Here is a 16,504-nt window from a genome sequence, read left to right on the forward strand (position 1 = left end):
CCCGATAACACACCTTTCTACCAGCTTCTTTGTAGTTAGTTATAGTCCCCATTTTAAAAGTAATATAACCTAATCAATAGGTATGTCACTATTATCTAATCTTGTTTAGTTTAAGTTCTGTCATGAACAGGTTTAGATGCCTATGAACCCTAATGCTTACCTGCACATACCTGTTTTATGAAGCAGCGAAAAAAGGAAATATTATGAATCTAACTCCTTAATTATAAGTCTATGTCGACAAAAGCATAATATTTTTCTAGTCTATTTTTTGCTCAGATGTTAACATGACTACATTTTCTAAATATTTGAATACTTTAATTACTAAAACTCGTAATGCATTCTCTTAATATAACTAGAAATATTCCCATATGCCTAAAATACTTAACTGATAATTCAAAAACTGGCAAAAATATTCACTGATATGCACACACAAGGCAGTAAAATCTATCCACTAACAAGATTGATGATTATAAGCTTTTTGTATGAAAATGGTTAATTCAAATGCTTTAAAAACTTGAATGGGATTTTTATTGACAGACATTGAAACCACAAAATACACCAACCGACAAAATGTAAGTCTGTGGGTTGGTTCAATTCCACATCCAGTCCAAAAATGTTAAGTCCAGTTTGGTGTTGAACAATAATTGAACAATAATTTATTTAAGCGTGATCGTATGGTTTTTTTACAAAGCAACTTTCAAATTCAAATCTCAATCTCTCTGACTGACTAGCATCTCCAGAACGCCAAGCCGTCTTCAATCCCTTTACATAAGCATATTTATCATCATTCACACAAAGATAAAATTAAATCAGATCAGTTCTGTCCAAGTGGTATAATCATAAATGATTATATTATCATTATAAACAATCAACACTTCACACTGAACATGATTTCTATATATTTAACATAAAGCGACATCAGTTTCGTAGCTATTATCTTCTGAATCATGTGCATAGCCCATGTTTCGCTTGACGAAAATAATAACGCAATCATTTAAACTCTCCTTGGTCAAATGAACTTCCTAGTGACACACCTTTCGAAACATCTATATTAAGAAGTAGAGTTAACTGATCATTTCCTTTACCGGCTTGGAACACCACAACAGTTATTGAACGAAAAGTACAAGATTTATATAACTATATAGACTCGTTTAATTGCTGAAAACAACAAATCAATACTGATCAATATAACTTCCACCAACAATAATAATCAATATGAATTAATTAAAGTTATAGGCAATGACCACCAATTATAATCAATAATCGAACTAAAACACAATCATGATAAATGAATGTCGATCAAATTTCTCCTTAAAAAAGGAAATCACTGGACAAGAACAATTTTGTAAATATTTTATTAAATTTTTGTAGAAATAATAATATGTATTTAATACAAAAGTCGATTGGAAAAAGGAAAATTTACTACAATAATTCAAGTGTGGTTGATTACTGTATTAGTAGTATTGATTTTTTGAAACATGTCATTGATTTTTCTGTTCTAGATTTAAGCAAGTTATTTCTGATATACATATGCCACTATTGTGTGAAATACAAATGTAGTTGTAAATACTCAGAAGACTGAGAAAGTCTTTAATTCTGTTGATACTGATTCAATTGAAAGGTTTATTATTGATTTATCATGTACAAAAACAAAACTTGGGTTGCTGAGAAATCGGTTACAAAACCATTGATATGCACGACTATGAAAGAGTTCTATCCTCTATATATACTATTGATGTCAACAATTTAAGCAAAAACATGTAGATGATATCTTTACAAACACTGCTAATTTACTTTTAAACTCCGCTCAGAAAACATTTGGCAAAATAGAAATTATTCAAAATCATACTAAAAAAAATAAAACAAACGACTGGTTCGATAGGGAATGTTTTATAGTTTGTACCACACATGGATTCAGATGCAGATGAAAATTTGGATGGTGTTATAACTGAAGAAGTTAAACAAGCTATAGCAAATTGTTAAAATAATAAAAGTGCTGGAAGCGATTGTATTTTTAATGAATATATCAAATCCTCGCCAGTCTTATGTTATCCATTTATGTTGGATTATTTAATATTGTGTTTGAAACTGCAATATTACCCGAAGCTAGGATTGTGGGTAATAGCCTGCCTATCTATAAAAACAAAGGTAATGATATTCTCCCAGAAAATTATAGACCTTTTATTCTTCTTAGTTGCGTGGGTAAATTATTTACATCATTATTGTCCAACGATTAAATACATATTCCGATCAACAAAATATTTTGAATGATAATCAAGGTGGTTTTGGATCAAACTTTTCTACTAACGATAATATATTTACTTTACATTCTTTAATTGAATTATCTTTCATGTTAAAAATGAAAATGTATTGTGCATTTATAGATTTTAAAGCTGCTTTTGACAGTTTATGGAGAGTAGGACTATGGCAGAAGCTTATACAAAATGGTATTACTGGAAAATGCTTTGAGTTAAGATGTATTCTGAATGTAAGTCGAGAATTGCTGTAAATAATAATTTTTCTGAATATTTTCCATGCAGAATAGGAGTTCGTAAAGGGGAAAATTAATCGCCATTTTTGTTTACTTTATTTTTAAATGATGTAAAATCCTTTTTGATAACATCTAAAACTATTTGTGTTTCTACAAAATCATATGAACAGAAGCTTGGGATATTGTTTAGATTGTTAACTATTTTGTATGCTGAAGATACAGTTTTACTCTCAGAAACACCTGAAGATCTTCAAAACCAACTTAAAAGTTTCCTACTCTATTGTCAAAAATGGAAACTTGAAGTTAATATTGAAAAAACAAAACAAAAATAGTTATCTTTACAAAAGGACAGATGAAAAATAATGTTTTTTATTACAATGGTGAAGAAGTTGAGATTGTTGAAAACTAAATATCTTGGGGTTATATTTTCATCATCAGGTTCCTTTATTCAGACAAAAAAATGTGCAACTGAAAGAGCAACTAAAGCTATATATGGGATTCTAAAAAATGGTAATAAATTGCATCTTTCTTAAAACGATCAGTTGCATTTGTTTGATAAGATCTTAGTTTCTATATTGTTATACGGCTGTGACGTATGGGGATATAGTAATGTTGATATAATAGAAAGAATATGTGTTAAATTTTGTAAACTGCTTTTTTTCCTTAAATATTCTACTCCAAATTACATGATATATGGAGAATGGGGGAGAGTACCATTAACTGTACAGATCAAGACAAGAATTATTGCATATTGGTTAAAAATTATCCATGGAAAACAGTCAAAATATTGTTACTTAATGTAAAGTTTACTTTATATGCTGTATATGTAAATGGTGAAGAATCCAAATGGCTAAAGAACTTGAAATAAATTTTAGATTACAGTGGGTATAGTAATATCATGAATCATCAAGTAGTTAATGGGGACTGGCTAATCAAAAGTTTAAAACAAAAGGTAACAGATCAGTATCAGCAAAACTGGGAATCAATCTGCAATAATTCTTCAAAAGGAGTTAGATATACTTTGGTCACTAATTTAGACTGTAGATGCCAACTGTATTTTAATTGTAATTTAAGTAGTTATATAACCTAAGTTTTGGCTAGATTTCAAACTTCAAACCATATTAAATTAACTATTGAGGCTGGTAGGTGGAATGACATTGAAAGAAGTAACAGATTATGTAATTCATGTAAAAGAGACATTGGAGATGAATTTCACTAAATTTTGTGTTGCACTGTGTTGAAAAACGACAGAGAAAAGTTTATACTAAAATTTTATCTTTTTAGACCAAATATTGTTGAATTTTGCGAGCCTTTTTCCTCAAACAATGTGAGCTTATTAAGCAAATTTATAAGTATTGTAAACGAGAAGGCTAAACCTCCTGGTTATTAATTCCGATTTATTTATCTACATTAAAAAATTGTACATATTTACTACATATTTGTTGTAGAGAACAATTATAATTGTTCATTTTATATGCATATATTTGTAACATTTTATATGTTGTTTATTACAACCAAAGAGATAAAATAAACTGTTCAACTATTGGTCAATGTTAAAAGTTCAATATAATTCAAATATAATGTCCAGGATTAAATGTCAATTTTCACATAAACAGGTTTAAGACTATTATAAAACACATTATAAATTTACACAGTCATGAATAGTTCACAATAAAGTTTTTCGGTCTCACAGAATAACATCAAGTTTAAGTAAGGCGAATTGGTGATCGTATAACGCTTTTACGGGATTGATCGGGATTATGTCTACGTAATTTATAGTCCATGAATTCCAATCAAATTTCACAATCCTCCAGAATTAATTTCAAAAATATAAAACTTCACACTATTCACATTATTTTAAAGACTCATCAAATACACAATATTTGATTATTTTGTAAATCTACACTTACGGTGCGGATGGCGAGGTGACATCTCGCGGAACACCTGCTGCGTTCCTCTATTTCTTAGACTTTTCTTCTAGGAATTTACGACCCATTCCGGGTCCAATCCGTAACATTCATGCCATGGTAAATCAGAGTTCCTCCCCTCTTCGATCATCTGGCGCGCTTATTCTGCGGTTATCGATCCAGTGCTGCGAACATTGGTAGGAGCTCCTAGTTTTCCAATTCGTCTGGGTTTCTCAGGGGCCGGAGTATAATTCACCAAGAATTTCATTTCAACAGTCTCTTTAGAGTTTCGCTTCCCAGGATTCACACGATGAGAACAGTCTCTGCCAGAACTGCCTTATTTCGGTCACTACCCCATAATAAATAAAACCAAATACTTCCCACCCAAGGTGATTTTTCCATATGTTGTAAATTACTAACTACTGGCAATTCCGCCATAGTGTGTTCATAGGTAAAACCTTTATATCTTTTAAATTACCAGGAATCTTAATGTGTCCTATATCTGGATATTTTAGGTTAATAGGATCCCATAGTGTATATGTGTCTATGTCGTTAATAAAATTCTGAAATATTATCAAATTCAAAGACTTTCAAAGTCTTACAAATTCGAATCTCAATCTATCTGCCTGAAAAGCAGTTTCCAACATCTCCAAAACGCCCCGATTATCTCACTCTTTCTACATAAGCTTATATATCATCATTCACAAAAAGAGAAAAATAATTCAGATTAGTTCTGCCCAAGTGTTACCATAATAAAAATTATATTATCATTATAAAAAATCAACACTTCACACTGAACATGATTTCTATATATTTAAACTATAATGACACCAGCTCTGATGCTTATATCATCTGAATCATGTGCATAGCCAACGTTCCGCTTGACAAAAATAATGAAGCATTCATTATAATTTAATGTTAAGTATAGGCTATCGAAGTGCTGAACATATTAACTCCAATTTCAATATTCCAACCCAAAATTCCAAACTGATGATATCAAATAATAGATGATTAGATTCCGTATTGCAAATTATTGTTCATCACTTTTTTCGACTACATATAATTTTAGAAAATGGCAAAACGGCTGTCTGGTTACAGAATCCTTGGTTAGTAGGACCAGCCTTTCTGCAGACGAACATGTTTCTACACAGGAAACGCATGCGTTACAGAACCCAGATGAGCACAAAGAAGTTAGAGCTGAGGTAGTTGTCTTAAAAATTAGCGTGAGGGATCCATTTCATGATCAGCTTGGAACTCAAGCTGGCAAAACATAGTTGAAACTATTGCTCACCTACAACACATAGCTCAATCTGTTAATGGCGCGGATTGTTCAGAATGGCATGCATGTTCCAAGTGGAAGACAGTAGATGCCTTTCAAGCAGCTCAGAAACATCTGCTTGTTGAAGTTCAACAAGAAGCCTATCGGAATGAAATTCAGTCCAAACTCTCTCCCTTAATTGGTGCTGACGGTCTCTTGCGAGTAGGAGGTAGACTGAGACACTCACTTTTGACAGAAGCAGAGAAGCATCCTATCCTTATTTCTGGACGTCATTATATTGCAAAGCTTATTGTCCGTCATTATCACGAGCAGATAAAACACCAGCGTCGACACCTCACAGAAGGATCCATTCGTTCAACAGGGGTCCGGATAACAGGAGCAAAGTCATTAGTGTCCTCTGCAATCTACAAATGCGTTAAATGTCGGGAACCTATAGGAAACCTCGGTAATCAAAAGATGGCTCACCTTTCATCAGACAGACTGGAACCGGTACGCCATTTACCAATGTTGGTGTAGATTGTTTTTGCCAATGGCAAGTTTTAACTAGGAAGACACGTGGAGGTCAAGCGTGCAGCAAAAGATGGGCATTGATCTTCACGTGCCTTACAATTCATGCAGTTCACATAGAGGTATTGGAAGAGCTGAGTTCTTCAGCTTTTATCAACGCCTTGAGAAGATTAAGAGATGGACAAGCTACCTTGTACACCCGTCCAACCGCTGATTTTGTTCAACTGCTACCATGTTATTATGTATACATAAGAAATGTAAATATGTAGTGATGACGTTGTCATCAAGCGGGGATTGGTCTGTGCATTGTTAGAGTAAGAGTTATCTTTCTTTAATTATTGATTTTTCATTTTAGAACTCTTTTGTATTTTTCGGTAATATTGTCATACGAAGGCCAGTTTGTTTATCCGGTTGAACACCGCGCTCTGTGTTTTTTGTAAAGTTTAGCCTAATACAGAGTAAATTATGACTAAAACTTGTTTATTATTCCTTAAAAAGATGATTTTGATATGTCCATACCTTCTTTAGTAGCTATAATTAGTTTTATGTGTAATAATTGAAGTTTTCATATTGGAGTGTTGTCGTGTGCAACAAATGTAAACATAGGCTTGTTTCATTTGAACAACTTTCTGTGAATGATTTGCTAAATTTGATGGCTTTGAGCTTATATTTGTGGTTAACTATATTTCTAAGTGTTATGCTGCAAAATTTTATTTCCATGGAAGCCCGTAAGTGTCATAAGCTTATAATGTATTGTGTTAGTTTTGCTAACTTTATACCAAGTATCACTTAATAACATTAATGAAATTTAATTTGTATGAAATTCAGTGTTTCATTGAATCTTTTCTTTATATTTCAGTCTTTTACCAAACGCAAATAAACATACACATTGACAATCATCCAGGGAGTTGTTAATTTATGTCAGAGGTTAAACATTCTGTACAAGACTGGGCCAAGGCGTCCTTACGTGATAGAACCCATTATATATATCTATGGTTAAATTCAAAAGAGAAATATTATTATATCAGCTCGATACCCAAACCTGTAATGTATAACACATCATATTTGACCTTTATGCAGCTAAATACAACATTTCCTATTACTTACGTATTTTACGACTTTAAAGGATTTATGTAGAAAATAAAACATTTTTTGAAATTCTATATTTAATTAGGGGAAAAGTAATCCCAATACTTATATTCAATTCGACAGCAATTTGAAGACGAGGTCAAGAGCTTGTTTAATGTTTTTGGAGAGACCGGGGGCATTCTAGATATATTTCATTGGACAAAAATGGCCAAAACTTCGAGATTTGGTACTTTTATCCTTCATATTTCATATTTGGTTTTTACTTTACATGTGCAAAGAAATCTTTGTAAATGTTTTTTCACTTAACATAACATGGCCATACCTGCCATTTATTAATGCAAAATAAGGTTCCAAGTAGTTGATTACTTAAACCAGATCTAAGATTCGTCAACAATAATGCTGCACATGGTTTAGTTCTTCTTTCCTCGGATGATATTAAGTTGGTCTCCAGCAAATACGTGATCAGTTCATCAAACTGATTATTTGTAATACCTGTTAGATTGTATTAATTTTCACTTTCCATTCCATGTGGATCATCAAAATTCAGTTTCTTGTTCTGATTTTGTATTGCTACCTCCCTGGTTTGTCTTAAAACTCCAACAATGGCGGTCCTGTTCACACTGGAGACAGAACTGCTTTGTTTTAGCAAATGCAATGCCCAAATGTTGAGAAAAACAGAGCTCCCGTCAGAAATACAATGTATGCTCAGGACAGCATCTAAAACCATGTGGAACAAATGTTTATTTTTGGATTAATACATTTTCATGAGTGTTTTCAGGAATTAGAACTATCTTTGGCCCTGGTTTTATTTGCAGATTACACAGTTACCAGGACTCGTAGAGGTGCTTGGAATGGGCAGTGTTACTGAAAAAGGATTCTTAACACTCTTCTTTGATAATTTCTTTTGTGTTTTTGTTGTTTTCTCATGGCTGTTGCAAATCAAATCCCTTGTGGATTTTGTTTCACACAAGTGAACACATCCTACACATCATGCTGTCACCATAAACATCCATACGGTGTCTTCTCTTGATGAAGTCTGCATGTTCCTTCTTTATCCTGTATCTGTCCTGTTGTGATGTTCTTTGAGAGCACAGCAATCAGGTGTAGAACTTAATCTAAAAATATATTAAAAAGTCGTTAATTACAGGCATTTCAATTACCGTACAAGTATAAAAATGCTACATATGACATATGTACATTTAATATCTGCAATGATGAAAGAACTTTCTGCAGAATTTTTTTAAAGAAATACTATTTAACATCTTTAAGATTCCTTCAAACCCCGTGACCTGTACTTTTTTTGGAAGTGCGATACAACATTGCAAATTCAACATATTGTTTTAGCTAAACTGTGTATTGATTCAAGTGTATTACTTCGTAGTTACGAGGGTTTGTCATATAACTACCGACCCCAAAGAATTGGGTTCGAGTCCGGCAAGAACCTTTATTTTCATTGACTTGCGCATTCTAAAAAATTAACATTTATCAATGTCTGTGGAAGAATCTTAATTTTTGATAAAGAAAAAAAACCTGAATTATAAAGAAATTAAAAAAGGATTAAAACCAAATATATAAATCAAATCTTGAAAGGATTGCATGTATTAAACATAATTGTTATCAATGTAACACTCAGAATTGTGTTGAGGTTCTTTATTACCACTATCAACATATATACATAAACTTTGACAGTTCCTAAAAATTGAAATATAAATCTGTAATATTGTGTATATGTATATACATGTTTACAATGTAAATATCATAATTATACATGTATTCTCAATACTCTTTATTGCTCATTTACCTATATTATTACCACCCTTTTTCTTTGTCTAATAGATGTAAGTAAAGGTTTTTCTTTTCTCATTCAAAAACTTTAAAAATTGTATATCTTAGTATTATAAGATTTAAGAAATGAATTGAATAATTTTTCTATTGATCAGCGTATTAAAGGAAAAATTGTAAGAAGAAGAGCGTAATTTATTGTTGATCAGTGCGTTGCGTAGAAGAAACAGTGAATTCCTCTTTAGATGGATCACCTAATTGGATGTCTGACGTCACTCTATCTAGTCCCTACTTTCGATATAGATTAAGAATTACTCATATCATTCATACAAATCGCATAGTCTACATCAGCATTTTAATAAAATGTTTTTAAAAAAGTGCACATAATTTCTTGTGTTATGTATTTTGATAAACATTGTCACTTTTTGTACTAAGACTTGTGGTAAGAGACTGTTTTAAAACGTTCAAGGAACCTTTATACGAGAATATTAAAACGGTATGCACTTTGGAGATAGGGACTTATTGAACACTATCGGATTTCTATAGAAATATAGGAGAAAAAGTGTAATTTTTTCAATATTTACATCTTCTGTCTTACTATTTTTTTTAATTTCTTTTAAAGAAATCTAATTGTATTCATACAAATCCGAATCATGATCTTGCCAGTTTTGGTCATTTTTTCTGCATTTACTCTATTTTGATTTTTTTTTTCATTTTCAGAAATCATTCCAATTTGGTTATTGACCATTCAGTAAGTAATTGGTATCAAATATACTTAATTTTTAAAAACAAATATAACACCCCTGCGAATGTGTTCGGAATGTTTTCTTTATCGTTGTTAAGTATATAATAAATCCAGAGGTTCTCGAATGAAAGTTCACGAGACTTCACCGATGTTTGTTCAGTTCCTGTGAAATTTCGAGCGGAAATATATGTGTTCGGATAATATTTTCAAAATACGTAAGTTCTGGACGTTTTTCATATCATATCCTACTTTGATTTATGTTAAACCATAAAAATCTTTCAAGATATTTTTTTCACCATCTAGCAGTTATTCAAATTAAACGATGATATTCAGAATAGAGTTATCGTTCGTGTTGAACCACGTGTAGAGTGGTTGAAAATATAAACATTGGGTTTCTTAAAAAAAATCATAGCCATGTTTGATGCTTGTTGTATGCAATACCATGTTTTTAAAAAAAATAATGGGTATCTGTTTTGCATAAGTACGGAAGCCCGTTGGTGCCACTAAGAAAAATATTTTATCTGGCGGGCGCCAGATAATTATTTGGCGGCCGCCACTTAATTTTCTGGGGGCCGCCACATAATTATCTGGCGGCCGCCAGATAAAACCTGGCTTCCTGATGCGCGCGCATGTTTTAATGGGAGCTTTTTAGGAAGTTGTGGATACACTCTAATTTATTAGTTTTATTAATTATTTCTGAAACTTGACATTAAATATCAATTGCAGAGCTTATGGTTTTGAAAATCTGGTTAAGTTGAATGTATAGAAGACTTTGTTAGAATCTAGAATGATTTTTATAATACTTTGTGCCTTGTAATATACATGTTTGTTGTAACACATGGTATTTAAGAGTTGATTCTGAACTTTTAAAACTGAACTAAACACCCGTTCAGGAAATCTTAACGTTAAAAAACTTTAACTTGAGAGGAATGTTATGTAAACATGTATAAGTAAAGGAACGCATTGCCTTCTATATGTTATGTTTTAATTTTGGTATAAGAATTTACCAACGCAGATTAAAGTCAGCTTTATTGACCACGACAGCTAGCTAGTACATGCAATATTATCACGAGAGCAGATCCATCTATGACTGTGTTGTTAAACTCTTATTCCAAATAACATGAAAGGCAGTACAATAAAAAAAATATGTCGATATGCAACTTATTTATGTCGACATGCGAGATGAATATGTCAACATGCAACTTAGTTATGTTTACATGCGTGATAAATATGTCGACATGCAACTTACAAGTTGCATGTCAACATAACTAAGTTGCATGTTGACATAAATATGTTGCATGTCAACATATTCATCTTGCATCTTAACATAACTAAATTGCATGTTGACATAAATAAGTTGCATGTCGACATAAAGAAGTTGCATGTTAACATAAATAAGTTGCATGTTGACATCAGTAGGTAGCGTATCTAGCATCTTGGATGTCACATGTTGACGATATTTGAGATTTTTTATAACTCTTATTTGATTGCAGTTTTCTTGTATGTCAACATAGTTATGTTGCATGTTGACATCTTTATCTTGCATGTCAACATATTTATCTTGCATGTCAACATAATTAAGAGAAAAATAACTTGCACACAGGAGGCAGAGATATGCCACAATATACTTGGAATAATCTTATTGTAAAAAAGAAATATTTCTAACGTTAGATGCCTGTGTTTGTTATCGGTATACAAATGTTAACTTTGTTCGGTGATTCAACAGTTTGAGAGTTTTCGGAGTTTCCATAAACCCTGTATAATAGATACCGTCCGACTTATAGATTTTCCCTTTGATCACAAAATAAATAAATATAACGATTTCAATTATATACCTAAATATAGTTGTTTTGATTTTCCTCTTGAGAGGAATTTGTTGTATAACATGTACATAAGAAAAGGAACGCACTGCCTTCTATATGTTTTATTTACGCAGATTTATTGATAGCATGAGTTGTTCGGCTCCTTAGAATTAATCAACTTCCGGTATTACGATCTCTAAATGGTTTTTTACCTTCGCTTGACGCCATAAAAATGCATTTATAAAAATACTGGCTGTTCCTTATATGCGACGTTCTGATCAACAATAGCGATAATTGATGTACCTTTGCTGACTGCAGAACGATGTAAATAAAAATAATGAAATGATTCGTTAAAAAACACAAAAACAAATCAACAGATAAGCAAACAAAAAACAAGCACACCCACCCAAAACAATTTTTTGCGGGCGCAAGTAAAGATTTTTTTCCGCAATGCTTACTACTATACATTTATTATAAAAAAAATAAAATAAAATAAAAGACAGATAAGTTTCACTTATTCCTGGATTGGATAAAGTTAAGTGAATATATTGACATGTATCGATGATCTTCGGTGTTTTATATGGAAATCGAACGTTTAGGATTCATTGGTCCTTAATAATAGTTTACTCTGTTTCATAATTGTGTCTAAAATGTGCTATCAGTAGAAAACGCATTACCTATAAGAACGAGGTTTCTTTAAAGTCTTAATATATATAGATACTGTTAATTTAATATAGGATAATGAAAGATGCAAAGATTTTCTAATTTAAATTTTTTTCTATAAACAATTATGCGATATCAATTCCATTTGCTTAATACACAACCGCCCTTAATGTAAATTATGTTTTTGTTATTTTCTTCAATTAACTATGCAAAAGTAATGTGAACAGGGTAAATATAAATAGAGAGACGAAGAGGAGACTACATGTCTATATAAAGTATAAATTATTGCATTGTAAAAAAAAAGTTTAACTTTTTTTAATTTAGTTGAAATGAAAGCAAAATCGCAAATTGTTATTGAATACATCAGTAGAAAGAAGTGACTGTTTCCTAGCATGGTTGACAAGCTAGGTCACAAAATATGGTCATCAACTTAAGAAATAAAGTACGAGTTATCGTGAATGTTGCAGAATAACCTCCGAGGTCGAGAAATGTTGTTTAGAAATATAAAAGCCGAGGCGTTAGCCGAGGCTTTTATATTTCAAACAACATTTCGAGAACGAGGAGGTTATCCTGCAACATTCACGAAAACAAGAACTTTATTTCTATCCTACTAACAGCCCAGTATTTCTACAGATCGTTTCTTCTATAGAGAGACGATCTAGGTCATTTTGACGGCTGTTCCGTGTAACCCCAACGTTTTTGTTAGTAATGTTTACATGAATATCGATCTAAGAAATCACATGCAGACGACAAAATTTTTCTTCGGATATTTATTACTCTTCACTTATTTATAAAATATCTTTGAGTTACATTCCTAAAATTTTAAGGACAATTTAATACGATTATTACTACTACACGTTATATATTCCATGTAAAAACACGCAGTGAAAATGTGCTGGGGAGGTCCTAGGAACAGCCGCATTGATCTCTTAAAGATAAACATTTGAGGCAATACACATCGTTTTGACTGGAACTAACACGTGAAATTGACATGGTTTTAAAACTTTTTACGGTTTGAAGTTGTACTTTCATGATCAGTGCGAGAAAAATAGGTATTTCTGATCTGATAATTTACTGATGACGTTCGTGGTATATTGGAGAATAATGTCCGCGGCATCTCTTTGATCTTGGCAATAACTGTAGTAGAAAGTGCAATAACTGATGATCGACATTTAGGAAGTGGTCTGAAGATATGTGCAGTGAATTGTGTCAACATATTGCAGAGTGCAAGCCTACAGCTGACTACTTTATCCATGATACAGAAGAAGATGTTGTGAAAGTTAGAAAACAAACAGCAGTGGGAGCTGCTCTGAGTTTACTTGGGTCCTTGCACTGCGAAAATTTGGAGCCATGACCCTAACACCAATTTCTGAAGCCGCAGATTTCAGGGCAGCAGATTTATCTATGAATGTTTTACAACACTTTGCTATCTTTTTTATAATCAGGATTTCGTAAAAATTAATAAAAAAGCTAAGCCCTTAAAAGTAATTATGTGTATTGCTATCAGGCAAGCACCAGCTATTCGTTATACATCAATCTATTAATGATGTAATATGAAGCTTGATATAAAATCAGTCAGACTTTAAACTCTTTCAATGTCACAGATAAAAGTTCAGCTATATATTTATTGATTTAAAAAAAAAAAAAAACCAGCTTGTAATATGAAGCAATGAATATGATTGTTAAAATATTGCAAGACACAACTCGGCATAGAAAAAAATAATAAAGATTTGTTTTCTTTTGTTTTTATCTTTTATTTATAAACACAAACAAGGTCTACAAAAACTTAAAACACAATAGTTACATGTAGCTTACAGACATTATCTTTAATTCCTTACATTTCATATTAATTCTGCAAATAAATGTACATAGTTTTTTAAAGAATTATTTTCAAAAAGTCTTTTTTCTTATAAATTGTATAAAAAGTAACATATAACATAACCAAATAAAATATATTTTATTCTGGTTGATAATTTCTTATTGCTAATGAAATAAAGATGTTAACGTCGATAAACTTCAGAGTTGCATAAACCTAACTGATAATGTTAACGTATGAAATAAATGCGTACAAAAGAACATCTGTGCATAAATTCAGTAAAATTTGGTATATATCTTTTTTTTAAGTACAAATTAAGCGATATTTGCAATAGTTAAATACATTCAGTCAATGTACATGTAATACCATTACTAACCCGACAGACAAGCAAATATACATACAGTCCGTCATATAGTCACCGGGTGTGGCACATGTACACATAGGCAGACCATAAGGTGTCTAGGCTATATGAAAGTAATCATAATACATTTATTGAGATGATTTTATGAACATTGTTATGTAATGCATATCTTTTATCAAATAAATCTTCACGTACTATCTTAGACTTTGATAGTTCTCATTTTTCTTCTCAAATCTACACAACATCTTCAATTTATAAATTCTATAAGCGACAAAAGATATAATGTTTTTAAAGAATTGTACCTTAGAATTATTTTGGAAGTAGAAACCAATAATTATATGTTTCAATACAATATCTAATTGCATAATCGTACACAGTTTTGACCATATTTGTTTGACATTGTCAAAAATAAAATTTGGTAACGTTCATGTAATTAAAAAGTTCCAAAAACTATAATTTCATATAATTTAATTTTTGTTTTAAACAAGATACAATAGGTTAAAAAATCAATTTTATAGGCCAGAATACATTTTGTCTTAGCGATACAGATGGAAATTCATAACAGATAATTGAACATGGCATGAAGGACAAGATCCACAATGTTATTTGTTGGACAAATGATTTGAATGTTTGAGACTCAAGTAGAATAGTCAATCAAAAAGCAAAATATTCATATTTAAAGGAAACAACTGCTGAACACCATTGCATGAAGTAGCTGAAGTACAAATTAAGATAGTTCAATAAAGAACAAGGTTAAGAGAAAGACAGAAAGTAGTTTTATGGCCGAGAAAGGCAGTGTGCATGTGGCAACGCACTTTGATAAAAATTACGCACTTTAAAAAATTCAAAGCGCATTAAATTTGGAACCAAGTTAACACACTTTGAAAAAAATCAAAGTGTGTTCTGTAAGTACATCAACATTTAATAATATTTTTTCTTGCATCGATGTTCTAAACGGCCATATTGTTTTTGATAAACTAATCTAACGTAACCTATTTTCACATCATGTTTGTTTATAAGCATATGCAATTGAAGCCACTCGAAATATGTTGTATATTAATCTCAATTATCAATATAAATAAACCATTTTTATTTCTGACGTAGCCCAGTGTACCAGATAAGAAGTAAATTTGCTGCATACACAAAAGACAGTTGTTAAGCGATGCAGTTTATGTCATATTTGGAAAATTCAAATCTCCCGAGTTGTTCTTTGTATGTCAATTGTCAAACTATATAAGCTTACAAGAAAAGAAAAAAAACATTCTAGTTGAGGAACTGTTTATCAACTAATCTGATAATGCATTGCCTTGTTTTTTAAATACATTCCATTGGTCTTAAAAAAGTTACACAATCATTATTGTATATAAAAGTATGAATTACCGGGTATTTCGATCGAACCATGAATATTAGTTTTAAAGTGCGTTAATATCGAGGAAAACAAAGCACTTGAAAAAAATTATTTTTTTTTTAAAGTGCGTTGACTTGGTTTCAAAGAATGTAATTTTTCCAAGTGCGTTGTAACAGTGCCAGATGTACCAGTGTATCGCTATCTATATGAACCAAAGTGGTCCTATGAAGTGGCAATTGTGTTGTGCTGCTACTGTAATGGTCCCTGGCTGTAGCCACACCACAGAGGGCATGTGTAGGAAGAGTGGGTTGACTTACTGAGGTGTTTGGTCCTCTCCCTGTTTGACAAACATTGGATTTATCACTCCATTTCCTGTTGCCCTACTAAAACTGGAAGTTTGCATACTCTGAAGCTCCCGCATGTCAGCATTGCCGGTTTCCTGCTTTTCAATTTCTTCTTTTTTACTGTATAATATTAATCTTTAAATGAACTTTAAGACAGCATCACAATATAAGTTATAAAATACTTTTAATAATTCTATTTTCAAAATAAAAAAAATCTTATTACATCTTCAACATATATTAAACTGTGAATTAAGATCACAAAAACATTTACATTAGTACACGATAATGAAACTTTATAAAAGATTGCTAACTCTAGCATTAAGAGCAAACTTCAAGACTGACAATGACGATAATGAGGAGGGAGAGGAGG

At 31.6% G+C, this 16,504-nt stretch overlaps 1 protein-coding gene across 2 annotated transcripts in view; it reads right to left on the reverse strand.

Annotated features, from left to right (window-relative positions):
* Positions 1 to 13,957: 13,957 nt before the first annotated feature.
* LOC128166502 (cadherin-23-like) overlaps positions 13,958 to 16,504 on the reverse strand; it is a 105,811-nt gene continuing 103,264 nt past the window's right edge. For both annotated transcript variants that reach the window (XM_052831709.1, XM_052831707.1), the window contains 2 exons: positions 16,108 to 16,254; positions 13,958 to 14,545 (listed from right to left, as the gene is read on the reverse strand). In XM_052831709.1, coding sequence (XP_052687669.1) covers positions 14,497 to 14,545; positions 16,108 to 16,254 — 196 coding nt within the window. In that variant the 3' untranslated portion in view covers positions 13,958 to 14,496. The remainder of the gene's footprint in view (positions 14,546 to 16,107; positions 16,255 to 16,504) is intronic.

This window comes from Crassostrea angulata, chromosome 10, assembly GCF_025612915.1.
Source record: "Crassostrea angulata isolate pt1a10 chromosome 10, ASM2561291v2, whole genome shotgun sequence".
Lineage (NCBI taxonomy): Eukaryota > Metazoa > Mollusca > Bivalvia > Ostreida > Ostreidae > Magallana > Magallana angulata.